This window comes from Colletotrichum abscissum (assembly GCF_030869225.1).
Source record: "Colletotrichum abscissum strain IMI 504890 chromosome Unknown Scaffold_25.1, whole genome shotgun sequence".
NCBI lineage: Eukaryota > Fungi > Ascomycota > Sordariomycetes > Glomerellales > Glomerellaceae > Colletotrichum > Colletotrichum abscissum.
The window spans coordinates 199,710-227,428 of record NW_026850154.1 but is presented as its reverse complement, the minus strand read 5'-3'; the positions used below and the strand labels follow the sequence as shown (position 1 = coordinate 227,428).

At 53.2% G+C, this 27,719-nt stretch overlaps 8 protein-coding genes across 8 annotated transcripts; 3 read left to right on the top strand and 5 right to left on the bottom strand.

Moving 5' to 3' along the window:
- Positions 1-182: 182 nt before the first annotated feature.
- CABS01_10018 (uncharacterized protein) lies at positions 183-3,866 on the bottom strand (the record flags this gene model as incomplete). Its single annotated transcript, XM_060543374.1, has 6 exons — positions 183-744; positions 843-1,426; positions 1,475-2,493; positions 2,586-2,734; positions 2,796-3,127; positions 3,192-3,866. The coding sequence occupies 6 exons, from the start codon at positions 3,864-3,866 to the stop codon at positions 183-185; spliced, it is 3,321 nt and encodes a 1,106-aa protein (XP_060399555.1).
- Positions 3,867-5,497: 1,631 nt separating this feature from the next.
- On the top strand, positions 5,498-5,951 carry CABS01_10017 (uncharacterized protein; the record flags this gene model as incomplete). Its single annotated transcript, XM_060543373.1, has 2 exons — positions 5,498-5,647; positions 5,826-5,951. 2 exons carry the CDS (start codon positions 5,498-5,500, stop codon positions 5,949-5,951), a joined length of 276 nt encoding a protein of 91 aa, XP_060399554.1.
- Positions 5,952-6,616: 665 nt separating this feature from the next.
- On the top strand, positions 6,617-8,418 carry CABS01_10016 (uncharacterized protein; the record flags this gene model as incomplete). Its single annotated transcript, XM_060543372.1, has 5 exons — positions 6,617-6,881; positions 7,089-7,552; positions 7,612-7,929; positions 7,989-8,141; positions 8,194-8,418. The coding sequence occupies 5 exons, from the start codon at positions 6,617-6,619 to the stop codon at positions 8,416-8,418; spliced, it is 1,425 nt and encodes a 474-aa protein (XP_060399553.1).
- Positions 8,419-9,700: 1,282 nt separating this feature from the next.
- CABS01_10015 (uncharacterized protein) lies at positions 9,701-10,573 on the bottom strand (the record flags this gene model as incomplete). Its single annotated transcript, XM_060543371.1, has 1 exon — positions 9,701-10,573. The coding sequence occupies one exon, from the start codon at positions 10,571-10,573 to the stop codon at positions 9,701-9,703; it is 873 nt and encodes a 290-aa protein (XP_060399552.1).
- A 1,276-nt stretch (positions 10,574-11,849) lies between these two features.
- On the bottom strand, positions 11,850-16,412 carry CABS01_10014 (ABC transporter; the record flags this gene model as incomplete). The annotated part of the gene is made up of 1 exon (XM_060543370.1): positions 11,850-16,412. The coding sequence occupies one exon, from the start codon at positions 16,410-16,412 to the stop codon at positions 11,850-11,852; it is 4,563 nt and encodes a 1,520-aa protein (XP_060399551.1).
- A 1,409-nt stretch (positions 16,413-17,821) lies between these two features.
- CABS01_10013 (cytochrome P450) lies at positions 17,822-19,798 on the top strand (the record flags this gene model as incomplete). The annotated part of the gene is made up of 6 exons (XM_060543369.1): positions 17,822-18,092; positions 18,160-18,251; positions 18,310-18,394; positions 18,485-19,159; positions 19,254-19,651; positions 19,754-19,798. 6 exons carry the CDS (start codon positions 17,822-17,824, stop codon positions 19,796-19,798), a joined length of 1,566 nt encoding a protein of 521 aa, XP_060399550.1.
- A 307-nt stretch (positions 19,799-20,105) lies between these two features.
- CABS01_10012 (fungal Zn binuclear cluster domain-containing protein) lies at positions 20,106-21,782 on the bottom strand (the record flags this gene model as incomplete). The annotated part of the gene is made up of 4 exons (XM_060543368.1): positions 20,106-20,921; positions 21,054-21,259; positions 21,345-21,597; positions 21,705-21,782. The coding sequence occupies 4 exons, from the start codon at positions 21,780-21,782 to the stop codon at positions 20,106-20,108; spliced, it is 1,353 nt and encodes a 450-aa protein (XP_060399549.1).
- Positions 21,783-23,658: 1,876 nt separating this feature from the next.
- Positions 23,659-27,198, bottom strand: CABS01_10011 (nitrite reductase; the record flags this gene model as incomplete). The annotated part of the gene is made up of 4 exons (XM_060543367.1): positions 23,659-24,817; positions 24,872-26,880; positions 26,936-27,086; positions 27,140-27,198. The coding sequence occupies 4 exons, from the start codon at positions 27,196-27,198 to the stop codon at positions 23,659-23,661; spliced, it is 3,378 nt and encodes a 1,125-aa protein (XP_060399548.1).
- Between the last annotated feature and the right edge of the window lie 521 nt (positions 27,199-27,719).

The following is a 27,719-nucleotide window of genomic DNA, read 5'->3' as shown; positions in this document are numbered from 1 at the left end:
TGGGCAAACTGTTAAAACATTCATTGGAAGCATGAATCGTCGGCATACGAACAAATTCCCTCAACTCCAAGCTATTACCCCCCTTGAACTTCCCTCTCTATTCAACTACATTAATGCGTGCCGGAGATTCGGTCCGTCGCCCATCGATTTTCAAGCGTGTTACGCGATCACCAAGACGACGCTTAACGTGGTGATATGAGTCGCGAAAAGCGAGACGATAGTGATTTCGCTGGCGAAGGCAATGATGCAATAGACGTTGGTGACGTGGGTGATTGCGGTTGGGTATTTCCGTGAGCCTGCGACGACCGCGCGGACCCTGGAGTCCCAGGTGAAGATGTCGTACGCGGTGAGGCTGGACCTGCCAGCATGATTGTCGATGACCTTTGCGCGGGGTTGAGAAAGCTCGACTGTCGTGACTCGCTGGAGAAGCCAGGGCCCTGCGGAGGTTGTGACGCAGACTGGGGCGATCTGTTCTGGTCGACGGGCGAATTACTCAACTGGCTCGAAGCTTCCATGGGGACATTACGAGCTCCTATGGCTTGAGAGGTCGGTAATGTATCCTCAAAGTCCTGGTGTCGAAAGCTTCGCCTGCTGACCAAGTGACTTGGTGATCGTTCAAGGCTGGGGACAGCAGAGAGAGCGGGGCCAAGGTTTGATTGCATCATTCCGTCAATGTCTTTGCATAGGCTTCCGAGGAACATCTTGTAGATATCGCCATCGGCACCTTCAGTGTCAATCAGATCACTGCGGTGGCTAATTAGCGAAAGAAACTTCAGAGGGAAACGCAGGTCTGGCGGAGGATGGCCTTTGAAAATTGCGAATGGTTTCGAGAAAGTACTCACGGGCATCCATACAATTCCATATCATCGTCCAATCGTCGAAACCTCTCGGTCGCATTTCGGTGGTTGCCGAATTGGACGAACTGGATAGTCACTGGTCGGATCTTCGAGATGTCAACCTCGTCATCAGACTTTCCTGGCTGCACATAGGGCAAGTCCCCATGTAGGTCTTTCAGTTCATGGAAAGTTGATCTCAGGTGAATATCGATAGTGTGCTCCATCTGCATCCCCTCCCATATCCCATCAGTAAGCACAATGATGGTTTTCTTACGTGGTGGGCGTGGTGGGCGTTGCGAAGTCATCGCTCTCGTATAGCCGTTGATGATACGAGCGAGTTCCGGAACGATTGTGGTCTTAACACGATGCGACTGACTCGGCTTGGCATGCTTCATGGATGTGACGAACATGCTGACTGTCTGTTTCTCCGTCTCTCTGATACTGGCATGGGCTGGAGTGTCGGGATTCGTGAAGTACAGTTCCATGCCATTGTCGTCATATCCAATCGACCGCCAGACGAGGACCCTGAGGAGGGCACTCGCCTGATTCCAATGGTCTGACATCGTTGATCCATTGTCAACAAGATAGACCTGACTATGTTAATGAAAGAGAAGATCAGCTGGAACGGTTGGGCTTACGATGTCTCGGTCCTTGAACTCGGTTTCCAAGCGCTGATCCAAAAGCTCGAAGTTGCTCTTGCCTCTGATTGTCGTCTCCTGTTTTTGAACTAGCGATCTGAAGCTTCTGATAGAAGGCCTCCACTCTAGACCATTCTTCTCAAGCTCCTGCTCGACCTGCCATACTGTAATCAAATTCCGATTGTGGCTCTGGTTGGAAGGCGGAGAAGAGAGGCTTGACTGATCTGGAGTTGATGGCGGGTCGATACCATGTTTCTGTGGTGTCTTGGGCAGCTGCTGGGCTGTAGCACTCTGTTTTCCAACCTCTCTCGGAAACTCCTGATCATCGATCCTGGTGTTCAGAGCAGGATGGAAACTGATTGACGGGTGTCTTGATTGTGAGGGGGACCCATTTCGGTTCTGTGATCGCTGCGCAACTGGCTGTATCACTTGTTCCAAAAGCTTCTCCCGGCTTTCGAATTCTATGTCGGTACGGGGCAAGCTTGGTACCACCTTGGGTGTTTTACTGGTGTCGTCGGAATCGACTCTCCGGATTCCTGAATGCTGGTCGTACAGCTGTTCAGAGCGGAGATCAATGTTCTGAAGTAGATCATGTAAGCCTTTTGGAACGGCAGATCGTTCAGCTTTGATGTTGTCGAAGAATCCGTCAAACTTTTCCCAGATTTGCTTGGCCGTCCATCGAGACTCACTCGTTACCAACATGTGGTTGTCCACAATGTCCAAAACCGTGTTTGTGTAGGCATCGGTCTTTCTAGTGGCCTCTCTGAGATATGTGTGCCAGTAACGAACTTCTTTTAGAACATTCTTCCCATCGTGGAATGCGTCACTAGAGTTCTCCGTTGCGTTGAAAATAGCCTCTCTGCGCAACTGATTGAATATGAGAACTCCTTGTTGGCCCAAAACAACGTATGTTGCTGCAATGGAGAAGACACACCCAAGAGACCAGACATCGCTCGTCTGAGGAACGTCTGGTTTCTTCCGGCTGAACCCATCCAAGAAAGCCGCCTTCTCCGGCGCCGCTAGCAGTATTGGTTAGCGCAGCTACGCATTGAAGGCCCAAAAGCTGGTGGGACTTCTCAAAGGCTCTTAGATATCCCTGGGACAAACTCACCATATGTTCTTGTGCCCCCAGCTGATTTGATCTTCTGAGGTCCGGTGGTACCAGTTGTCTTGAGTTGCATGCTAGCTTCTCCAGGATCTGCCAATTTGAATCGGTCATTGACTCGAAGAATGTTCTGTGGTTTGATATCGCCATGCCATCTGGAAACTCGAAGGCTTAGAATGTACCTTGCGTAGCCTGCTGTGTTGATGAGGTACTTACGTCAGATACTCTCTCCCGTCAATTTTCACCGTGTGTATCGATGCCAGAGCTCCTGAGATTTCTGACATCGCTTGCCAGAAATCCGAAATTTCTGCGACGGAGATCGGCGGCGATTCCTCGCGGATTGCCGTATAGAAGTCAAAATCTGCCAGCTCCAGCACGATATTGTAGTACTCTTTGAACCCTCCCTTGTTGTCGGGTTCAAAGCCTTTAAACCAGCCAATGTACTGTATCATCCCGTCTTGATTCTTCAGGTTTCTGAACATCTGCCTCTCGTTGAAAAAATGGTCTTCCTTCGCTGCTTCAAACTGTTTTAACGCAAAGCGGTATCGCTGTTTCGCCGTTAGTTCTTGAAAGTCATAACGACTCCGGAATAACATATCCAAGACGACACACCTTTCCTTTGCTTCCATCACAAGCACCGCCTTCTTGCCTCTCTATCTTAGCGCTAGCCATTTGCTTTTGTAGTTCTGGGCCTACGAGCTCTTCGAGCACGTCGATGGAGTATAACGTCGCAGTGTTGACCCGAGGGACTTTCCCGCCCCGGTACGGCATGATGATCTCCTTACGTGAAAATGGACTGATTATGCCAAGCCCATGAGGTCCACCCATATCCATGTTAAAATGAATTGGGCACCACGCAAATTGATTGCGATGGAAGTCATCGTGGAAGCTTGGGAGCCCAGGCGGTGCTCGTATGTGATTTCGCAAGTTGTCGCGATCAATAGGAAGAAGGTTGAACTTGTTGTTCCAAAATTCGTGGATAAGATTCGGGGCGCCGATATCTAGAAGGTTGTAGAAAACCGCGAGGTGTTCATGGTAGTGATCCCGTTGCAGTTGCGGAGGATCAGGTCCATCGCGAAGGTAAGCTGTTTGTATGAGCCGGTCTAGATCGTTTTCGTAATCATCTGAGCAGCTGACAGACTGTTGTGTGAGCCTTGCTGTGACGTTGCTAACCAAAACAAAGCTCTGCCCACAAGCTGAAACTCTCGTCTCTTGTTTGCGAAGCTTACGGAACTCTGACAGAGCCGTCTGGAACTCCTGCGCAAAGGCTTCTTGACCAGAGGACATGGCAGGTGTTATAGCGTGACAGCACCTATAGTAAGACTGAAGAACGTTCGGGGTGACAGAAGTTCAGGGACGGGATTTGGTGGAGAAAACAAAACGGAACAGGGACTAAGGAAGGGAGATCAATCTGCGAGGCAGATCAAGGTCATATGGGGAAGGACGTGCAATATGAACAGAGAAGGCTCCGGCGGGGTGAATTGGGAACGAGGGGTGATGGTATCGACCTGGGCACTGAGCCTTTGCAGGAGAAAGGCTCGGGAGAGGGCGCCCGCTACCTCACTCACGGATATGCGGCTGAAGCTAACCCAAGCTAGGTCTGCACGTATATCCTCGCAGAAATGCAGGATGGCTTTTTGCCCAATAGCCAGTGACCGTCAAGATGACCTCGAGGTTCAGGCATAGTGTTTGCTCACAGAATACATTGCACTCGCTAAAATTGTTGGTTCTGCATTCTATCAATATCTAGATGCATGACTCAGAAAGATCACCGTAGGTACATGAAAGATGGACAGTCGTGGGACTGAAAAGCGACATAACCATGGTGTTTTGAGACAAGAGGGGTGAGAAGTACAACCTGGTGGCTGCAGGATCTGCTATCACCTGAGGGGGACGTCCTATGTCCTTACCCCCCTCTTGACATTTCGCCCTTACCATCCATCACAAGAAGGGTCGCGGACCAGAGATACACACCTCCTCATATTATACCCCCCTGCTTTTTCTCAACGCTTCGATCACACCACCTCCGGCTGCCTGGCACTCATAATTACTTCCTATTTTCCTGTCAGGATAAGTCATACCCGTTCTCTGATGACTCCTCGTATCTTCGTCGTGCACTCAAGCGCCCCTTGACCGTAGCTGCAATCTCAAGATTATCATTTGCAAATATCGAAATCGCATTACTGTATCCAAGTAATGGAATAATGTACAGTCTGTTTCAGTTCGATGGCTTTTGCACCTGTTCCACGCATAATTCCTCTTCACCTATTGATGTCGCCTAAGCTTCAAGAGCGTGTATGCATCAACAGGTTGGAAACACTGCTCAATAACTGCGGGATCAAGCGCCAGAACCCATGATCGGAGAAGCACGAAGTCTGATCCTTGCCCTGGTGCGGCTCAACGGTGGTGATCAAGTCATAGTTCGCTACTGGCTATTGCGTCTTGTGAAGTTGCAAGGTGTTGCGCCATTGTTTTGATTGGATAATCCGGTATGAGCTCACCATAAGGCACTGCAGATGGACGATGTAAGGCAGATGGACGCCTGCTGTCAGCCTGCTGGATTTTTTCGCCCCGGACACCTGCCTGCGCGAGGGTAGGCCCTGGATCTCGTTTTGTTGGCCAGACCGTGGGTTCATAAGAGAGCACCACCCGCGACTGAGGTACGAAATTTCACCCCATGATTTCGACACCCTCCTGGTTCACTGCCCCCGCCGCAGCCTGCTTTGAAGAGGCAAATCGACCTCCTATAAGGGAATTCGCCCGACAGCCTGCTTCTTGCTGGTTTGCGCTTCGCCGCGATAATCACTTAAGACAGCCTGATACGGAGTTTGGTTTCCACTGTCATGTTGCCTTCGCAAAATACAGCACACACACAGACGAGAAGATTCAGCTGGAGAAGATCAGAGCCAACCCAGACCATGCCGGCACCTCTGCGGGCTACAACCTTTCGGCCTCCAAGCGGATGGGTTCTGGAGACCGTGTATGCGTACAATCTGAGATGGCCCATCTTGCGAGAATGGTTGTGCGATATCTTCAAGAAGGAAGGTGGCCAATTCAGTGAAAGCCAGGTTCGTTTCTGATCACAGTGGTTTCGCAATGTACGAACATTGATGGAGAGAAGAAAAGCTCACATTCTCAGAACTTGCGAGATGATGAGTTTATTTTTTACGCGCCTCGGGAATTACAGGATGTAGGTAGCAAGATTCCCTATGCCACTACGACACCCGACAAGCTAATCTGGCCAAGCACGAGCGAACATACATAGATAAGAATTTGCGAGAGAAAACGAAGAAGGACAAAGATAGGCAGAATGAGACAAGAGCCAGAACTCCGGACCCTCCGATTACTTACTCAGCGACGATACCATTTTGAGTCGGGTTTTGGAGGGGGCTCAAGGGGCTGAATAGGCTGATGGGTGCCATTGAGAGATAACTTGAGTTGTTCTTGAAGGCGCCGGAGGCGATGTCTATGGAACCCTCTCTTCAAAATTACCCAAAGATTATGAGTTCGGAATGAAAAATGTAAACCCTTGCTCAAGATTGATTGGTCCATGTGCTCACCGTACAGTCCAATCCAAGCCGCTTGAGGTACGCCACAGTAAGCCCGGGCGCGTAAATGTGGTCACACTGCAGGGCACCAATATCCCAAGCTAGGCTTCGGTGAAAGACACTGACGCACTATCGAGATCACTCAGCCCCTGCAAGGTGGCTAGGGACGAGAGTTGCGAATGGGTAGATAGCCTGGAGAGCCTCGCGTCAGCCTCGGTCATCGGGGAGGCGGAGCATTGTCAAAATTTCTGAAGAACACTCATCTGACCTAGGCACACACAGGGAGGCAGGGCATCCTGAATCTTAAGGTGGATTAGAAGATCTAATAAATCGTCCACATCCTTCAAGTTGGAGTTGGATATCCTCGACACTTATGCGAGAGAGCATCGAATGGCTACGCATAGTCACTCAGAAATATTGCTCACAAGTCGAAGACACCCTCGGTTACCAACCTTCTTAAACTAGAGAGACATCTATGGAGTAGACACCATGGCTTCAGCTTTAGACTTTCCCACACTGTATCAAGATTTCGACCGCAACCCCGCAGGATACCTTGCAACTACAACGTACGGCAGAGCTGCCCTAAGCAGACTGAGTGAAGTCAGAGAGCATATTTGCCTCCCTGACGGAAGGAAGGTCACACTTCCAGTAAGAGACATACTTGATGATGGAAAGGTCGAAAAGCTCAACGTCTTCAACGATGATGAATTGAGCAATCTCCTCGGTGGAATTCCTGAGACTACAGCTACAGGTGGTAATGCTTCCGCATTGATCCGAACGCCACAATTTCGCTGCCGTTTTGTGTGAGTCTTATTCTTATTTCTAGTGTCTAAGTAGGCTTTTCCAGGTGGTATTGGTCTGTTTTGACTGACTTTCAATAGATATCTGTGTGCAGAAACCGCACTTGGGCCTTTAGAAGTACATGTCAGAATGTTGCTTCGTCTACTGACTTTCTATCAAGTCATGCCTCAATTCTTGGATTTCCTTTCTATATATGCATCGCCACATGGTAGAGACAAAGAACTTCGTTTTAGCGGGTTCAAAACAGAGACAGTCTTGAGCAACCCGATCTCGGACACTGTCATACCAGAGCTGGGGAGGAGCGGTAGAAGATATCAGCTTTGTTTCAATCTCAAGACTGTAGCGCAGAAGAGCAGGGTAGGCTGGAAGATTCGTCAAGCGGCTGTCCATCATCAATTTGACATCGGCCGGGGTTCCCAGATGTGGATTGTAGGAGACCCCCACGCCGTGCTCAAGGAGCGTACAGGGGAGATATTCCCAGAAGGGCACAGCTTCCCAACCAGTTTCAGCACAATGCAGCAAAGCTTTGCATCCTCCTTGGACATACATCTCGAATTCGCACAATGGGCAGCCTCTGAGTGGCGATGGCATATTTTGTTCCTTGAGCAGGGCGCGGAAGAATTGGTAAGTTTTTGAAAACCTCGACTATCCGACATAGTTCCCTGCTAATTCAAAAATTCCAGACCAAGCCAGCTCGGGTCAGAGAGAGAGCACACATCGAACACCTAGAGCCGGAATCTCTCAGTGACGTACAGAAGTGGGAAGAGAAGGCTAGTGATGCCGTGATGGCCTTGGAGTCCAATGCCAACATCATGAAGTTGCTACAAAAGTTCTATCGAGACTTGCTGAAGGACGAGAACTTTCCAAAAGGAGACCGTCACGTATGCTTGCAACGAGTGAAGAAGTTTGCCTCGCAATTAGAGGAGTTAATCTGCGAAGCAAATATGCAAATATCAAGGACCAAGAATCTCGTGAAGGTGGTAGCCGACCGAAAAACAATTGTAAGAGCCACCTAGCCAGGTTGAAGCATTGTACTAGACTGACCAGAAACCTATCACAGCTCATCCAACATCTTCAAACACAGAACGCCATCATATCCTCAAAGCTTACTGCAAGTATGTACGAACAAGCAGATCAAAGTGCCATGGAAGCAATCGCGGTTCGCATTGTAACGATTGTAACTTTGATTTACCTTCCAGCAACCTTCTCCAGCGTAGGCCTCCCTCAAAATCAATGATTGCGTAATATAACTGACCGTCAGCTAGACATTCTTCAGCACTGATGTAGTCAAATATCAGCAAGGCGAGATCTTCTCGCAGATAGCTTTGGATAGATTTCTTCAAGTCACTCTCCCGCTTATGTTCATGACATTCGTCCCTGCTGGAATATGGTTCTGGATTGAATGGCGCAGACGGACTAAGAAGTCTCGCCAAACAAAAGTCAACTTCCTTGATCTATTTTCCCAGGAAACTCAAAAGTTACTTCAGTAAGTCGTTCAATTGCGAGCAGTCATAGAAGTTTCCTACCTCGAGTACAAAATGAGAGTTCGAAGTACACAATCGTGGATATAAGATGAAAGTCTACTGGGTTCCTAAGTGGAGGGGCATTGAAGTAAAAGGTTCTGATAAGGCATATTCGCCAGCTGTGTTAAAGCAACAGAGCCATGACTGACATGTGGGGACTTGGAAGCATTTCCATAGTAATTACGGAGTACTTGACGCCAACTCTACACGTTCATGGGCATTTCACTAGAAACTGTTGCAATCATGCATATGTGATTAGACTGAAATACGTGAACCATATACCAGTTATTCGTGTCAGTAAACAATGCACATTCATCTGGTCAGACAATTTGTGTAATGGTTGATCTCCATAATCCTCTCCTGCCGAACTCCTCTCAATTGAAATGAGATTTGGCTCTGCAATCATTGTCCCTCAAAGTGGCCGCGCAAGTAGGACTTCAAGTTGTGTTGAGATAGGAGATCGTGTCGTACTGGTTTCCAAACTGATGACTGCTCCAAGACGTAAGTCCAAGCACACTAACTTAGGTCTACCCGCAGCTATGAGTCCGACTAAGTAGTATACCGCTGGAATTCAGTGTAGCCGCAGAAGGCTACATATCGACCGAGAACCCGCCAATATCGCTAGTGTGTGAAAAATAGCCCCTCTTCGAAGAAAGAAGGTAAACAAGTATTTTACTAAACATCTCGTGCAGCCCAGGACGCCTACTAGTTCGCGCACACCTCGACAGATCCCTTCCCAGTAGAAAGTCACGCTACGGCAATGGCAGCTCATTTAGCCAAGACACAGGGCAAGGTCATCCCCGAACGGCCTGTTTTCCGAACCCTTCGGCAATACCCTGCCCCTCGTGATCTGAAGGACTTTGACGAAAGAACTCACCAGCTGCATCGTATTGATGCTGAGCAGACTTCTTCAGTAACCAGATGAATTTCAGCTAGGAATCTCGATTGGGTCTATATTGACTCCTGGAATCGAATCCTTGACAGTGGCAACCGACAATGACTCCGGAGCCAAGTCTCAGACTGTGCTCTTATCTCAATTTTTTCTTTGTAATTCTCTTTAGCATGTCATATTCAATTCATTGTTTGGAACGGTAGAGTTTCTTCCAGTCGTTGGATTCAAGCTATCTCATCAGTGCTACGCCGATGGGCTTTTCTACAACACAAATGCCTCCCAAGTCCCGAGACTTTCTCTCTATAAATAAAAGAACAGGTAAAAATCAAAACAAACAACCGCTGAAAGGCTCTTCCCTTATGCCTTGAAGAAGTCGGTAACAGCCTTGGTGAACTGGTCAGGGTCCTGCATGGGCGCAAAGTGGCTGACACCAGTGAGGATGGTAACCTTGCTGCCGGGGATAGCCTTGTTCAAGATACCGGGGACATCGCGGTTGACAGCCTCCTCGTGCTCGGCGCCGGCAATCATGACCTTGGCACCAGGAATGCTCTTAAGCTGAGCATCGGTGAACTGCGGCAGAGTACCCTCCATGGTGGCAACCTTGGTCGCGAACTCGGTGAAGTTGGCTCCGGGCTGGAGGGTGCCGTACTCGGTCCTGCAGCGGGCGACCAGAGTAGAGAAGATGGCAGTGTCGCTGAAGGTAGCGTTGGTCTGGTCAGGCTTGGCCGAGGCGCCGAAAATGAAGGCCTTGTTGATGGGCTTGGCCGTGACGGAGTTGATGAGCGCCGCGAGGGTGGTGATGCCACCATCAGACCAGCCGACGACGTTGTACGAGGACACGCCGGCGCCGGCGAGGAGGTCGTGGATGTCGAGCGCCATCTGGTCGTAGGTGAAGACGTCGTCCTTGTTGTACGTCGTGCGGCCGTGGCCGCGGCGGTCGACGGCGATGACGTAGTGGCCCGCGGAGACGAGGCGGGAGATGACGGAGCCAAAGTAGGCAGAGTAGCCGAGGCCGCCGTGGTCCATGACGATGGGGACGCCGCCGGCCGCCTTGTTGTACTCCTGGAACCACATCTGGATGCCGTTGATGGCCGTCTTGGCCGTGGAGATGGGGGTGGGGAGGTTCGGGGTCGCGGGGAGGGTCTGCCAGATGGGGGTCTGGCGGACGGCGAGGCCGGAGACCGAGCCGGCGACGGCGACGGCGGCCATGAGGGCGTTGTTGAAGTGCATTTTGGCAGGTTGTTTTGTTAAAGCACAACGAAAGAATGTGGTGACTGGTTAAGAAAAAAGAATGTGTGGGAAAAACAAACACGAAAGAGTGAGAGACTCAAGTGAGAGACGATGCAATTTGGTAAATCCAAAAGCGAAGCGATTGATGAGGGTGAGGGAGAAAAAAGGAAGAATTCTAGAATCGGCAGAGGAACCATCGTGTAATTAAATACACAATCGCCATTTGACCTCCTTCGTCTCCCCTAGCTACGAATACCTAGTCGTCTTCTCTTCCCCCGCTTGGCGAACCGAAAGGCTGGAATTGAGTTAATTGCAATTCATCCAGTCGTGGCGGAGCAACGCGTCTGAAAATAGGAGGCGTACTGGCGTGGTGCCGGGATCACGACTCACGCAAGTTCGCAAACCCCGGTTTAGAGTTTTTCGCACTTTTCGCCCTCCCCGTAGCCCGCGTCCACAATCGGTGGCCTTTTCGGCCGGCCGTGCCGGGGAAGGGAGAGCCTCATCAAGACATTTTTCACTCGGGGGGCCGCGCGCGGCAAGCGAAAACGAAGAAAACCCTAAAACTCCATAGTATACAGAGTTGTATACTATCGTGAGATGACCAGGCGAGGCGGCGACTAAGTCGGCTAAGCGGCAGCTCTTTCAAATGAACACGGACGACTTCGTAAAAGGTGTCGAAATGCCAACTATTCTTCTGCATTTCTCACAGAGGCAAATGAGGGCCATGCAACTCCTTAAGTCCACCCGCGAAGGAGTTCGGACAAAATGGACTGTTCCAGTCGTAAGGCTCCTCGTACACACCCAGCACTCGGGAGGACCCGACTGGTTCATCACTTTGACACATGGGATGGCAGGGGTGTCCTGCACAGATCACGTCTGGAGTTTATGGGGGGCGATGGCTATACCGCAATGCGTTATTCAAGTCAGTCCACTCAGACTCTCACAAGCCTCAATGTCGTATTCTTCCAAGCCTTATGGGGCCTCAAGACTAAAGCCTCGAGCCGATACAACCGTCTGTTGCTGAGCCAAGCCCCGACTTCGTAGATACTCTGCAAACATGAGACCTGGCTTGATAACCATCACAATCGCGAGCTTTCTATAACCGAAGTCGACAGTTTTTGGACTCATGGGGACTCATTGGGACTCATGGATTGTGGCCATTTCTTCTCAAACGTACTCTAAAGCCCGAGCCACAACAGGGACAATAGAAGCTTTTATAGTATGGTACCGGACAAACAACATCCAGAAAACAAAATGCAGAAAGACTACCAACTCCTCACTGATGAATCCCCTGCGCCGGGCCATGCTCAACAATCTTCCCCTTGTCCAAGCGGATAAAGTAGTTTGCATCCTGGACAGCCTCAAGCCGATGCGCAATCGTAATGACGGTGCTCGTAGTCAACTCATTCCTCAGCACCTCCTGCACCCTAGCCGCCGTCTCCTTATCAATCGACGCGGTAGCCTCGTCCAACACCACAATAGGGCTCCTACGGAGGACGGCCCGGCCGATCCCGATGAGCTGCCGCTGTCCCTGGCTCAGGTTCTTCCCGCCGCCCTCGACGTGGGAGTACAGGTCCCACCCGGCGCCGAGGACCCGGTGGAGGACGACCACGCACTCGGTATCGGTGTACTGGTGTAGCGGGTCGAGGTTGTCCCGCAGCGTGCCGGGGAAGAGCACAGGATCTTGCGCGACGAAGCTGACGCGTTGCCGCCACACATGAACGTCTACGTCTGACAGCTTGTAGTTTCCGACGCGGATGGCGCCTTCGGAAGGGTGAATGGTCGCGAGGAGGGCGAGGGCCAGGGTGGACTTACCAGACCCCGTCCTGCCGAGCACCGCGCAAGTGGAGCCCCCAGGGATAGTGAAGGAGGCTTCCGAGATCGAAGGGTCCAGGTGAGGTGCGTACCTCAAAGTGACGTTATCAAAGATGACGTCGTCCGAGTGGTGAGGCCAGCTCGTGGGCGGCGTCAGTTCGCCGCAAGGCTCTTCGGGAATGTCCAGAAGCTCAATCACGCGCTCGACGGAGACAAAGTCCATCTGCAGGGTGCCGTATTGCTTGCAGAGGTTATGTGTTGCCTCGACAAATGCGGACGCAGTCGTCAAGACGAAGGCGGTCAAACCGGGCGAGAGGCCCTTGTACAGCGCAAGCAGAGTGAGCGCAAAGGTACAGATGGCGGAGAGGGCATCGAATCTGTACATGAGCCAGGCTTGAAGACTCCAGTAGAAGTGATCCATCTTCTGGAAGGCATCCGTGACGACAATATTCATGTTCTGGAAGTGGTGCTGGGCCTTGAAGGCGCGGATGGTTGCCAGCCCGTCGAGCAAGATACCAAAGTTAGACATGAGAGGGCTGAGGGAGACCATTTCGAGCCTTCGTAGACTCTGAGAAGTGGGCAGGAATCGCATAAAGATGTAGACGAACCAGAGCGTCATACCAACCGAGAAGAGGAGGAAGAGTGGTGTGACGGAGGCGATGACGACCATGCTTGAGAACCAAGTGATGGACTGAACAGCAACTTCGCGTAGCGGTCTCATGATGCCGCCGTCGATCATTCCAATGTCAGAGACGAGGCGGTTCATCAAACGCCCCACTGGAGTAACGTCGTAGAAGCGGAAAGTTGCACGGCCGACTTTGTTGATGACCCTCTTGAAGAGATCCCTTGCCGCGGTAATGATCATGAGTAAGGTCAGTCCTTCAGACAACGTGTAAATCACAGCCTGAGTGACCGCGATTCCGAGATACACCCACAGCCAGGGCCTCAGATCGGTGTCTGGATCCGGGAGCCCAGCAAAAAGCTTGGAGAAGTCAATGCCGTCGGACGCTCCCTTTGTCGATATCTCGTGCTTGTACGCTTCACCCCAAGCTTTGAGGAACCAGTAGTTGAGGAGACTGCCCAGTCTGAACAATGCGAAGACCAACACCAACACAGCCCACCACTTGAGCTTGCCAGCCTTGATATAGGTCCAGTAAACCGACAACATGACGCCGCCGTGGGCGCGGTGCTCCTCTTCGATAAACTTGGACGGTATGGCGGCGTCTTGCTGAGTTTCGTCGAGGGTGTGCTCATGCTCGTCCTGGTGAGCAGCCGGATCCTCGTCCTCCAGGAGAAACTTGGCGACTTCTGCCGATGCCTCCTCCGAGTTCAAGACACGAGCGGTGCCGTCGACCACTTCCACCATCTGGCCAGCGAGATGAAGACACAAGTCTACTCTGTGAGTGACAAGCACCACGGTCCGGCCTTCCACCAGCGGGCCTTGGAGGAGCTTCTTTACGATGGATTCAGCCGTGTTATGGTCCAGAGCAGCGAGAGGGTCGTCCAGCAACAGCACGCGAGACCGGCTGTACACAGCACGGGCCAACGCAACCCGCGCCCTTTGTCCGCCCGACAGACCGATTCCGTTCTCGCCCATATCGGACAGGTCTCCATGTTTGAATGTGGCCAAGTCGGGAAGCAGGGCACACGCATCAAGAGTCTGGGTATATCTCGCGGAGTCAAAGGGTGCTGAAAAAAGGATGTTGTCGCGGATGCTCATGTGTTGGAGCCAAGGGCTTTGAGCGCAGTACCCAATGGGCTCAGTTGGGATGACCACATCGCCTATTTGCCGGTCGAGTTCTCCGAGAATCGCCTGCAGTAATGCGGTCTTGCCAGAGCCGACTTTGCCAAATATGACCGTAAGGCCCTGCGGGAAGCTGATATCGAGATTTCTAAGCACGGGTTGCTCGTATCCGGGCCATGCAAATGTTGCCTTTGTGAACTTGATATCGTTTGTGAGGTGGTCCGAGAACACGCCATCCTTGTCCGGCTCGCTCATGAACTCCTCGATACGGCCCATGGCGATAGATGCATTGAGAACAACTGTGATGAGCCCCGGCAGCTCCTTGAAGCTAGTCTCTAGCAGAGTGAAGAGGGATAGAGCGGGAAAGGCCACATCAACGGAGAGAGTCTTTCCGGCAATGAACGTATAGGCGAAGAAGGTCGCAACCGGGAAAAGTGTGCCAGAGGTGATGTTGAGTGTGGAAATCGCGATGCTCCACAATCCAGTCACGACTCTCGTCCTCAGTTCATGTCGTCGAGTGACCATGATAGCGTCCAACCACTTTGACTGCCAGTCGTACCATCGCAAGTGCCTTATTCCTTCGACAAATTGGGACGTCGACTGCAACCGAGCATCAGTGGCAGCCCTGCGCACGCGCTCCCTCTTGAGAAGCTGGGTGATGAAGACGGTGTTAAGCATTTGAGCAAGCAAGACGCAGAGCATGCCAAACATGCACGACCAGCCAAGGAGCTGCCAGACGAGGAAGAAGGAGAAGATGAACTGGAGCGGTTTCACGACCAGTGCCGGGAACTCCCAGAAGCGCTGGGCAACCTCGTAGACGTCATTTCTCATCAGATTGAGAATCTTTCCAGTGGTAGCAGGCTGCCTCGATGGTTTCTGATCTTGTACCCGGCGGTACTTTTGATTTGTTGATCGTCCACGTCTGAACCATCCGAACAGCTTCCCGAACCGGCTGGTGGGTTCGCTGCCGCTTTCATTGTCATCGGTAGCGACTTCCGTATCTTCATCATCGTCGTCGCTCTCATCGTTTCCGTCTTCCTGGGCTCCATTCAACATCTTCTCGGCAGCCGGCTGACCAAAGTGTTTCCGCGACAAGGTCTTGGCGTAAAGTGTGGTAATCATCTCTCCGCGAGACCGCTCATAGCAGCGTCTCGAGAACCAGAGTTGGAAAACGGCAGCCTGGCAGGCGATAAGACGAACGGCCAAAATGCCAATGGCGTACAGGATGGACACTTCAATGTTCTTGGACCCGCTTTGGATGGCCCTCAGGAGCTGCTGCAGCAACATGGGGACGGAGAGCGCAGCAGCGCATTCAATGATTCCAAGAAACGACTGAATGATCAAGTCTAGACCGTTTGCCGAGAACAGCTTGGCAGTCATGGACCCACGAAGCTCGTGGAATAGCCCGTGGAGGCGCTCATGCTGAAAATCAAACGGCAGTTGCCACACATCCTCGTTATGCAGCTGCTTCTCATAGCCCTTTGAAATCATGGGCGCCATCCACGACACGGTCATGAATCTCCACAGAGAGAGGTTGTCTTCGGGACTGCGGAGCTGGTCGGTGGGTTCGGCGCGCGCAATGTCAGAGTCGCCGAGCGATGGGTCCCGCATCGGCATGGCTACAATACCAATAATGCCGGCCATGCTGATGACCGGGTCCGCTAGGATGAGCGTATGGACTAGTCTGTGGAGTCTGTAACTGAATGCCGTCGAGACAACGCCACAAGACAGGATCGTAAGGTAGAGAAACAATAGCGTCTTGGGCGTCTTGGTAGGCCGGTCCATGGTGGTGATTAGAGCGGCAACAATCCAGGGCACCAAGTCTAGTAAGTCAAAAACGCGGCGTGGTTGTGCGAGAGTAGAAGACACGCCCTGAACCAGCCCAGCCAGCGTAACCGCGAAGAGGTAGACTGTCCAGAACGTCCAGGCCTTTTTCAGAGATGGATGTGTCGTATCCCCGTACGAAGACTCCTGGGCAAAGCCAGAGCACCACGCGGGTCTCCTGCGAAGAAGCGGCCTCAGGAGAACGAGGAACAGCAGCACTACCGCGACCGAGGCGCGGACAATGTTGGTGATATCCATGACTCTGGAAGCATTGAAAAGTTGTGCCGTAGTTAGGATCTTCGCCGTCGTCGCGTTCTCTGCTTGGAACTTTGCGTGTGATGGAGAGTGAAGGTGAGACGGGCCGGCGAGGACATCTTGGAAGGCGACATAGCTATAGTACGGCAAACCACTAGACGGCAGCCCGCCGCCGCCGTCCAGGTCTACAAAGCTACTCATCTTTCTGATAAAAGTTTGGCAGCGATTGCCGCCGTCTGAGAAGTGTGGAACCCGGAGCGTGGTTGTGATACCATCAAGCTCCCAAACCGCGGGGCGGGGTGGTGGTTATGTCTTACTGCGCAGGTTGTACGGCGGGGGGGAGGCACAGATAACGGAGTGAGGTTGGAAAATCGGGTACTAGTACCGGAACTCACCGCTCCAAAGGTTCTCACGGTTTCAATTCGTCAATTGGGCAATGTAACGAAGCGTCAATTGGTTAATGTAACGAAGGATCGGGCGCAGAAAGTGGTAGCCTTGTCAATCTTATTCCCGAAATCATGCCTGCACCTGACTGCTCACGTGTCATCTTCGGATAAGCGCTGCATTGTGTCGCGAAACATGGGAAAAAACCATCGGCCGCATTCAGATGCTTGGTGATCAAAATTGGGCGGTAAATACGCTGCGTTAGGTATGACAATGAAGCATGTTCGCGACCAAGTCCTTCAAGGTCTGTTTCTGGACAAAGGGGTAGAGAAATGGCGAATCGGAGGGGCTTGGCGGCCGCAGTGCCGTTTCCCGCTGGCACCGTCTGTCATTCGGGGCAGAATGAGGCAGCTCACGTGATCTACAGATCTCTTAGGTAAGCACATCCTTTGACCTTGTGAGACGACCGGATGACATACTGAGGTACGTTTTTCCACAGATGTGGGGCCGCCGACTCTTGCTTCCGAACGGGAACCGGATCTCAGGTACCGGCCTCCGGCCACAAAATTGATCCGGTTTGCCACTCGGCGCTTACTCTCCGGGCCCCGATCCGTCTAGGCGGTGCAATCTGAGACGAATGTTGGTTCGTCCCAGCGTGTTTCCCATACGAGACGGCCCCACAATGCGAACACGAACCCGATCATCCATGCATTGACACCCGTTAACCACACCTATCGTCAACCACAGTCACCCCTACCCCCCGCGCCAAAACCACCATCGATCTGCATTGCCAGACATCGCGGCAGCTAGGCATATCCTACGCGAGTGTTACCGTCTACCAAGCTCCATCAGTGTGGAGCCCTGGCACCGTAGTCTCTAATCAGAGAAGCAAGAATTACGCTTATGTGGGAGGTGATTTTAGCATACAACTCGTCTCCCTCCCTAAGCGTCATAGTCGCGCTGGACCCCGAGCCAGGGGCTAGGCTAGCGATGGACAAGCAACAACATGGCCTACTTACCGGTTTCCTATGCGAACCCATACGCACCGTTGCACCGTCGTGTGTGGAGGTGCATAGGTGTGTGGTCGACGATGAGACGACTACATAAAGACTAGACACCCTTCATCATCATCCAAGTTCGTCCGTACTCTCAGGCCCTCACAACTAGTCTCCCTCCCACTACCTACCTACTCGTAACTCGAAAGGCCCACCCTCGCCACACAAAACATGGCAAACGCAACCGACCCTGTCGCCGCTGCAGGCACTACGTTCGACCCTCAACACTGGCCAGCAGCGACAGCCGGCCTCGTCTTCATCGTCTTCGCACTCCTCGCGCAGAGCTGGTTCAAGGTCGACCCCGTGGCCCATGTTCCCGTCGTGGGCCAGGGCGGAAAATGGGCGCGCAGGAAAGCGTTTCTGGCGGGCAAGGGACCGCAGATGTACGCGGACGGGTACAAGCAGTTCAAGGACAGCATTTTCCGCATCACAACGTCCAAGAGTGAGTATTGCAGAAATAGGTCAAGATTATTGTTAACGACGGACTCACGTTGACTTACACGCCTTAGAGAAGGATACCATTTGCGTGCCTCCCAAGTACCTCCCCGAGTTGAAGAAGGTCCCCGACGATGTCATCAGCTTCACCAAGGCCATTGACGAGGTACCGAAGAGCCCACCCCTAGATCTTACAATACTCCAGAAAGCTGACTTGGCCAAAGTCCATGCAAGTCAAATACACCCAAATCTCAAACGACATGCCCATCATCATCCACGCCGTCAGAGCCTCGTTAACCCCAGCTCTACGTTCGTAAACCCCCTAATCCACCCAATATCAAGGACCTTCTCCCCCCGCAGGACCCCCTCCCCCCAGCTAACATCCCCCCTCAAAAACAGCCCGCCTCAACGAAGGCATCTCAGACGAAGTCATCGACTCAATGCGCCTCGAACTCCCCCAATCCCCCGCCTGGACCGAAATCAACATCAACGCCAAACTCCTCCGCATCATCGCGATGGTCTCGGGCCGTGTCTTCATCGGCTCCGAGCTCTGCCGCGACGAACGCTACCTCGACGCCTCAATCTCCTACACCGTAGACCTCATGACCGCAGTCCACGTCATCGCCTTCGTCCCCTCCTTCCTCCGCCCCTTTGTCGCCTCCTGGCTGCCCACCACCAAGAAGCTCTACAAGCGCATCGCCGACGCCGAGGCCGTCTTCCGCCCCATCGTGACGGCCCGCAAGGAAGCGGCGAAGAGGGACGATTACCGCGAGCCGGACGACATGCTGCAGTGGCTCCTCAACGCGCAGCCCAAGTTTGGCGAGCTGAGCGATCGCGAGATGGCGATGGCGCAGCTGGGGGTCAGCTTTGCTGCGATTCACACGACGTCCATGACGACGCTGAATGCGATTTACTGGCTCGCGGCGAAGCCTGAGATCAATTCCTTGCTCCGGGACGATATTCAGGCGGCTCTTGCTGAGTCTGGTGGGAACTTCTCTAGCAGCGCCCTGCAGAATATGAAGAAGCTGGATAGTTTCCTGAAGGAGGTGATGCGCGTCAACCCGATTTCAGCAGGTATGTTTCGACGTATCACACCTTAGAAACCATACACCTGGCTTTCTCCGTCCGGTTTCCCAAAACTAACACGTTCCCCTTTTTCCACCATTAGCATCCTTCACCCGCAAAGTCCTCAAAAACGTGACCCTCCCCAACGGCCAAACCATCCCCGAAGGAATGTTCATCGAGGTCCCCGCAGGCGGCATGAACAACGATCCCGAAATCTTCCCGGACCCGGAGGTGTTCGACCCCCTACGCTTCTACAAGCTCCGCGAGGCAAAAGAGCTAGCCACCTCGGGCACCAAGGCGGCAGAGGTCGTCATGCAGGCCCAGTTCGTCAGCGTCGGCACCACGCACCTGACGTTCGGCTACGGCAAACACGCGTGCCCCGGACGGTTCTTCGCGGTGAACGAGATCAAGATGATTATGGCGAATATCATTTGCAATTACGAGATCAAGTTGCCCGAGGGGGTGACGGAGAGATATGAGAATTTGGCTTTTGGCGCTTCTGTGAGTTTTGAGTTCTTTTTTTCCCCCTTTTTCTGAGCCTCGATCTGGGGGGATATGAATGCCCTGCCAAATGGGATGAGCGATGCTGACGTAGACTTCTAGACTGTTCCAGATCCCAAAAAGACAATCATGATCAGAAAGCTGTAAATGGCATCATGGAAGCGGAAGTTGTGATACGGATACGGATACGAGATTTGAGGGGAATGAAGTTTTTGCAACAAAACGTTGCTTTCACCCGAGAAGAGTGCGGAGTAACGAGCGATTTACTTTTGAGGCCATGGACCACCCTGCCCGCGTCCTCGGGACTCCTTGACAGAAAAGTCATCTAGTATTTGGCAGCATCCAATGTACATAGTGCCGATGATCTTTATGATGCTTCTGGAATCGGCTACTTTTTGATATTCGTTTTCTTGGGATTTTTTATAGACGAGATATCAACAATGGGGGTATCAATTCAAACTTCCATATCATCAACGTCAATCCTCTCAAAGACGCTGCGCTTCGGCCACTCGATCCACGGCTTCCACTCATCCTCCAACGTCCTCTCAATCAAGCGCATCACCGCGCCACTCCACCCGTCACAAAGCCAGTCGGCCTTCTCACACGGCTTTGCCAAAGCGGCATAGTGCGCCAGGATGACGAGCGCCGTAGGGTGCCCGCTGGCCACCATGTCGATAAACATGGCGGGCAGGGTAGCTGACCACCCCCACACCCCGCCGGGCTTTTCCCCCTCGCCCCTGCTCATCTGGTGCGCCCTCCGCAAGCCTTCCAGCGCCAGCACGCATACGGACTGCGGATTGATGACGTCGGTGAAGGACGCGGGCACCTCTCTCGCCAGCGAGGTGATGACATCGAGGCGCTTCTGGAACACCGACGTCGACACCCAACCGCCCTGCGTTAGTACGGGTGGGCGCAGCAGGCCATCGAGGGGACCCCCGCGCTGCCTCCAGGCTTCTATGGGCTGGAAGTCGAGGATGCCCTTTACGCCGTGGAGGAGAGAGAAGGATTGCGAGACGTCGCTGAGGGCGATGGACCTACCGAAGCTCTCGCTATGTGCGACGGAGCAGATGCTGACGATGAAGATGAGCGTCGCGAGGAAGAAGTAGGCCTCGCAGTTGTCCTTGTTGATGTCGTTTAAACGGAGGGCGAAGAAGCGCAGGGCTTCATTCTGGTGGTTCACCGAGATGATGTCGTACTTTTTCCGCTGTTGCGGGTGGACATGGGCGTAGTGGAGGGCGGACAAGGCCAACAGGCCGTGCATTAAGAATTTCTATGGTCGTGTTAGACGAACTAGTTCGCAAATCTCTCCTCTTTCCATTCTGCCCACTATGTCTTCATGATAGTAGAAGGGGTGTGTGGAATGGAAGCATAGTTGGCCTGTCGGGCTAAGGTTCTGACATACGTGAGAGCAGGCCATCTCGGGTATAGCCGTCTTCCAGAGCTCTTCGGTACAGGCATCCTTTGGCAGGACGTGCCGGGTACTGGTGCTGTAGTGGTGCATCAGGCGTAAACTCTGTAGCCAATCCTCCGAGAGATCCCAGGGATCCGTGGCGGGGTTGCGCGGGTCTGGCGCCGCTTCACCCCCAGGATAGGGAGAAGTGCTGCTCACTGAGGAGACGAGGTTAATTGTTGAGTCCGAAGAGGTTGATGCCAAGGATCTGTGATGTGAGATTGGGTTTTGATCATATCATACCTGCAGTGTTGGGGGTGAGACCTGCTTCACTCGCCGCTTCTTGCATGCCATGACTTGACTGCTTCGAGGACGAGCTTGACGAGGCCGTCACCGCCGGCGCGGCCTGCTGAATAGGCGCGTATCGCTGTTCATGCTGGGCAAGCTTGGCTGCGGCGGGTGGCGTGAGAGGGGCCGTTACCGATGCGGGACGATCGAGGAGACTGCAGTGTGCCCCATGGGCAACACACTTCTGACACGGCCGTTCCTCGTCACACTACACGAGACACACACACAAATAAGACATGAGTTTTTTGGCTAATACATAGAGCAATAACAGAGTTGTGTTGAGCACACACACACACCAGAGGGACCTTATCGTACCTTGACACGACGTGCTTTACAGCGCTGGCATCCGTTCCTCGATTTCTTGTGTCCTAGGCGTCTTGTACGCTTCTCCATGGCCGGCGCGCGCGATGATGCCGGCACGGGCAAGGGTGAACAAGGGGTATGTTCAGGTTCACCGTTGGTTGGATTCTCTTGGGGGAGTGACAGAGACACCGTGGATTCCGTGGGAGTGGAAGTCCAGTGTTGAAGCGGGTTCGGATTCGTAAGAAGGGGCGGGGGACAGGTGAAATGTTGGAAAAGGGTTAGGACTCGGGAGAGAAATGAGGGAGGACAATGAAAAGAAAAAGAGAATGCGAACGCACCAAAGTGCACTGGCTACGAAGTTTGTTATCCAATAAGGGCCGGTACATGCCGAATACGGGGAGATTTCGTAAGTCAATTACGAGGGCCCCCGTTGAGGTAAACGAGGAACCTGACCAAGCACTGCCGGGCTGCTGCTGCTGCTGCTGGGGAATCTCTTGCAGATCAAACCGCTAGTCGTCACGCTAAGACTGTAGGGGAACCGCGGGTGGGACCGCTGAAGCAGCGGGAGATACGAATGCGGTCTCACTAATGCGAATCCGAGGCTTCCTCGACGAGTGCCGCGCTGCCGTACAGCCGCGGAGGTTTAATACACTCAAAGGCTCGAACGCAATCTGAACATTTCGCTATAAGGCTGATAGCTCCGGGCATTTGCTGACTCCTCCAAGAACCTGAATGTAACTTGGTCTGAATCATTCCAAAACTCTCTTTTGCAGCTATATGAAAGCCGCGTACCTTATCTCCACGAGGTCAGCAAACCGCATCCAACCCCATGCGCACTACATACAATACAGCCCAACAAAAAAGCTTCTACTAGGGGGATTCGAACTCGAGACCTTCCAAAACAAAAAGCACCGGGGTCAATTACCTAGCGTTGAGGTCGGGAGTGGGCAGTCCCAACTATTGCGCCAAGGCATCTCCTCATCCGATGGTGACAGATGAAGCAATTAGGTACCCTATATAGAGAACCCAGTGGGTGACTTTACGGAGCAGTTGACTGTATGGCTCCTTCCTAACAAGTCATCGGTTTTTTCTCACTGCATATCAGAACAATTTCACGCCTCGACAGGGAATGTTGTGCTGAAGTCTCACAGTTTAGGTGAGTGTGACGCCGATAGTGCTCATCCTGATGCCTCTGTGATAGTGAGTACCTATAAGACGGTCATCTTCGCCGCATCAATCGCTCACGAAAGCCATCTTTGTGTCCTAAAGTACAAAGAGACAGTTGAGTTGGGGTCTCTGAGCGAGCCCTATATCTTCTCTCTGACCACTGAGCAATCCGCATCTTTCTCTTTGTTTCCCCTTCACATGTGATCCCTTGACTCCAGACTCTCTGTACCAGCACGTGCTCGCATCAACGTATCCGTGAGCGAATACGTTGATTACCAGGTCAGCCGGGAACTGCTGGATGACCGTTCAGGACTTGTGCTTTCACGGATGAACGGTATTCAGCAATAGACTCATATACCGCTGTCAGCCAACCGAGCCTGTAGCAGCGTGATTCTGATGTATTTCCACGCCCCACACCGCTGCTGCCTAAGCCGCAGTCCGCAGTTGAGGAGGCATGCGGTTGGTTGATTTGAAAGACTCTACACTCCCTGGGATCTTCTCATATAGCCCCTGTCGCCAGGTCGCTCGGTCTTGACTATGAGACGCAGCGACTTTGAAAGTGGCACATAATGTTCATGTGAATCAGTAGAGGTTTTAATCAAGAGATCCAAATCGATTCACGGTATTCTGCTTAGTTAAAGTACGGCTAAGGTAGTAATATACAACCCATAAAGCAGTAACTAAAGCATCTTGATCAACAGCACTGTATGTCTTCAAAACCAGCATCGCTCATATTTGCTAACCTGTATACCTTGATCAACCAATATATCAACTCCCATCCTTCTATCCAAACACTCCATCACCAATCCGGCGCACTCCCACACCCCCCACCACCACCAACAACCATCGCCCTCGCCTTCTCCATCCCCAAAGCCCCCATCGGCCTGACACCAGGCCTCTTGGCCCGGTGTCCCTTGAACCGGATCTTCTTATCCAGCGCCTCAAACGGCGCCGCCCCGGCCTCCCCCTTCTTCACCATCCACTTCTTCGTGCCCAGCGCCGCGTCGAGCTCCTCGACAGGGGGCAGTTTGATGTACACCATCCCGTCGCCAGCACGCTCCTCCACTGCGAACGTCGCGATGCTCACCTCGTCGTCGTTCTTGCAGCTCCCGTCCGCGAGGTCAAAGTTGCGCTTGTGGTACGGGCAAGAGACCCACGGCGCCGGCCGCTTCGTCTCGTTGCCGTCACCGCTACCATTGGTATCGGTATTGTGACCGCCGTTACACCCAGACTCAGGCTTCTTCGCATCCTCGCACTTGTCTCCGTCGGCGCCGGCGCCGGGCTCCTCGCCGATGAGCCCGTCCGACAGCACAAACTGCCTCTTGTGAGGACACATCTGCTGCGTAGCATAATACCGGCCCCGAACCCGCCACACGGCGAGCTGCGTATCCCCGCGCTTCACCGTCGCTGAGATACCATTCGGCGTCTCGTCCGCGCCGAAAAAGTGACTCGCCGGCAACATGGGCTGCCAAGTCGTACTGCTCCACCTCTCCTTCAACCCCTTGAAGTCCTCCTTTGCGGACTCGGGCGCCCAGTACACCGGCCTTGGCTGGTCGCGGTCAAGCTCGACCTCCATGTTCTCGACCGTCTCCTCCGTGTTGTCAAATTGCTTGAATTTCGCGGCAATGGCCGGGTTCTTGATGGCCTCGGCCCACTCGTCAAAGAAGCTGTCAACGAGCTCCTGCATCTGGGCCTCGAGCGAGGCGCAGATGCCGAGCTTGTCCTCCAGTACGACTTGCTGGAGGTACTTGATGCCGCCGGGGAGGTTCTCGAGCCAGCGCGCCGTGCGCTGGAGTCTGTCGGCGGTGCGGATGTAGAACATGAGGTAGCGGTCGATGATGGGAATGACCTCGGTGGGCGGGACGTCCTTGGCCAGCAGCTCAGAGTGCTTCGGCTTGGCGCCGCCGTTGCCGGCCACGAAGATGTTGAAGCCCTTGTCCGTGGCGATGAGGCCGAAGCTGGGGAGACGATGTTAGTGGTTTCCATATTCCAGGATTCTACAGGTAACGTACTCTTTGTTTTGCGCTTCGGCGCACTCGCGGACGCACCCGCTGACGCCGCCCTTGATTTTGTGCGGCGCGCGAATGCTCTTGTACCGCTCCTCCAACCGCACCGCCATGCCCACGCTGTCGCCGACGCCGTATCGACACCACGTCGTGCCCACGCAGCTCTTGACCGTCCGCAGCGACTTTGCGTACGCGTGGCCGGATTCCATACCGGCTTCGACCAGCATCCGCCAGATATCCAAGAGGTCCTGCTTTTTGGCACCAAACATGTCGATGCGCTGTCCGCCAGTGATTTTCGTGTACAGCTTGTACTTGGATGCCACGTTCCCGATGGCGATGAGCTTGTCGGGCGTAATCTCGCCCGCCGACACGCGCGGGACCACGCTGTACGTGCCGTTGCGCTGGATGTTGCCGAGGAAGCGGTCGTTAGTCTCCTGGAGACCGTGCATGGGCTTGTCCATGACGTGACGGTTCCATAATGAGGCAAAGATGCTGCCCATGGTAGGTTTGCAGGCCTCGCAGCCGAGTGAGGTCCGGTCGTTACCAGCCTCGCGCATGACGTCCTCAAAAGTCTGCAGCTTCTTGACGAGGATGATGTTGTACAGGTCGGCGCGGGAGTAGTTGAAGTGGGCGCACAGGTAGTTCTTGACCTCGTTACCCATGGACAACATGGTCTTGTTGAAGATTGTCGTCACGAGGGGCATGCAGCCACCGCAGCCGGTGCCGGCTTTGGTGCACGCCTTGACTTCGCCGAGCGTCTTGCAGGTACCATCCTTGACGTTATTGACCACATCGCCTTTGGTCACATTATGACATGAGCAGATCTGAGTGTCGTCCGTCAAGTCGTCGCCGTCGTCTTCGCCCTCCTTTTTGGCACCAAGGATGAGCTGACTGGGCGGCACGTCCAACTCCTTCATGTTCTTGACCATGGGTACTAACTTGATGTAGTCTTTCGTGTCGCCGATCATCATGCCACCCAGAAGGTACTTGCCGTCCTCAGTGAAGATGTACTTTTTGTACACATTCTGGAACGGATCGCGATATGTGAGTGCCTTGACAGGGGCCGGTGGTAGGCCGTTTGTCAAGGTCTTGATAGTGCTTTGCTCGTCTTCCTTTTTCGCCTTCCTGGCCACCTTTGGAGGCAAATATTGCGGGCCATCTCGGTCGGCGAAGAAGTCGCCAAAGCTAGCAACATCAACACCCAAGAGCTTCAATTTTGTGCTGAGGTCGGGTCTCTTGAATAACCGGGGCTGGTGCAGCTTGGCTTGTGTGAGATTGAACGAAAGGACGTCTGCCATTTCGACTCCGGGAGCGATCAGGCCGAAGGTCTGACTTTGCCAGCTTGCACACTCCCCAATAGCGTAGATATCTGGTGCGCTGGTGCTCAAGTCGTCTCCAACAACGATACCGCCACCACGGTCAGCGCATTTGATGCCTGCTCTCCGCGCTAGGTCGTCTCGTGGCCGGACACCAATGGCGAAACATATCGTGGAGCAGTCCATACGCTCGCCGTCTTCGAAGATCACGCCCCGGACGTGGTTGTCGCTCGTCACCTCAATCTTGCCCACGCGCTTGCTGAGGAGCACGTCGAGGCCGAGGTCCCTGACCTGATCCACGACCATGGACCCCGCGTCATTGTCTAATTGCCGGCTCAGCACCCACCGATTCCTCTCAATCAGTTTTACCTTGTCGAAGCAGTCCAAGTCCATCATCGCCTTGGCCGCCTCCAAACCGAGGAGACCACCACCGACAACCGCTCCCACGGTTCCTTTCCTTTGGGCGGCGAAGGCGATGAGGTTGATGAGGTCGTCAATCGTCCGGTAAACGAATACGCCTGTTGCGTCGTGCCCGGGTGTGTGCTTGGGAAGAACGGCATCTGAGCCGGTGGCGATGACTAGAATGTCGTACGGTACGACCTCTCCATTCGAGCAGGTCACCTTTTTGGTTTGGGAGTCAATTTCAGTGACTCTGGTGTTGACGTGATACCCGAAAGAGCCCTGAGGCGTGCTGTGGTACTGGTCAAGGAATCAGCAAAGAGTAGCGAGTCGATGAATGGGTGCGTGCACATACCCATTCTTCTGGGTTGAGGTAGAGATTCTCGACTTTTCGGTGGTCAAAGAAGCTTGTTAGGCCAACGCGGTTGTATGCAAGGTGAGGTTCCTCTCCAAGCACCGTGATGCTGTACTCGTTTGCGCGGGCGTCCAACTTTAGCATCTTCTCACTTGGAACAGTTAGTCAGTCGGATCGCACCATTTGATGTATCGCAGGACTCACATGAAGGCGATGCCGACCATTCCCAGGCCGACAACAACGAGTCTCTTTCGTTCCGCCATGTTGAAAACACAAATCACCAACGAGATGCGATAAGCAGCAAGAGTACACTCAGAGAGCGAAGGGGAATCAAAAAGAGAAAACGAGAAAACAATAGGATTTCCTACAAGATCTAATATCGGAGGTCTTCGGGTTCATTAGGCCATGATAAAAGACGCAGCGTTCTCCCTCGGCGCACAATGAAGTCAGTGCAAGCTTGATCCGCTGGGATCAGCATCTCCGGCGAGACGGATGACCAGCCAGAGGTGCCCAAGAGCGACGAGCGCTGATTGGCCGCAGGGCTGAGACGATGACATCTGATTGAGCATCTCCACGGTTTGCATCGAAGAGAGTTTAGGGTCAAAGTACTTTGTGGTGGCACGGATAGGTATTACCATTGAGCAATTGTACGCTCTTGAAGTCGAGTGACATGATAACGGGGTGGGAGACCATCGGATGATAAGAGTGAAACAGGCCAATCACAGGTCTGTTGCCTGGACCCACAACGGGCGGCTCTCGTTGCGCCGCGGAGAAAGAGACACCA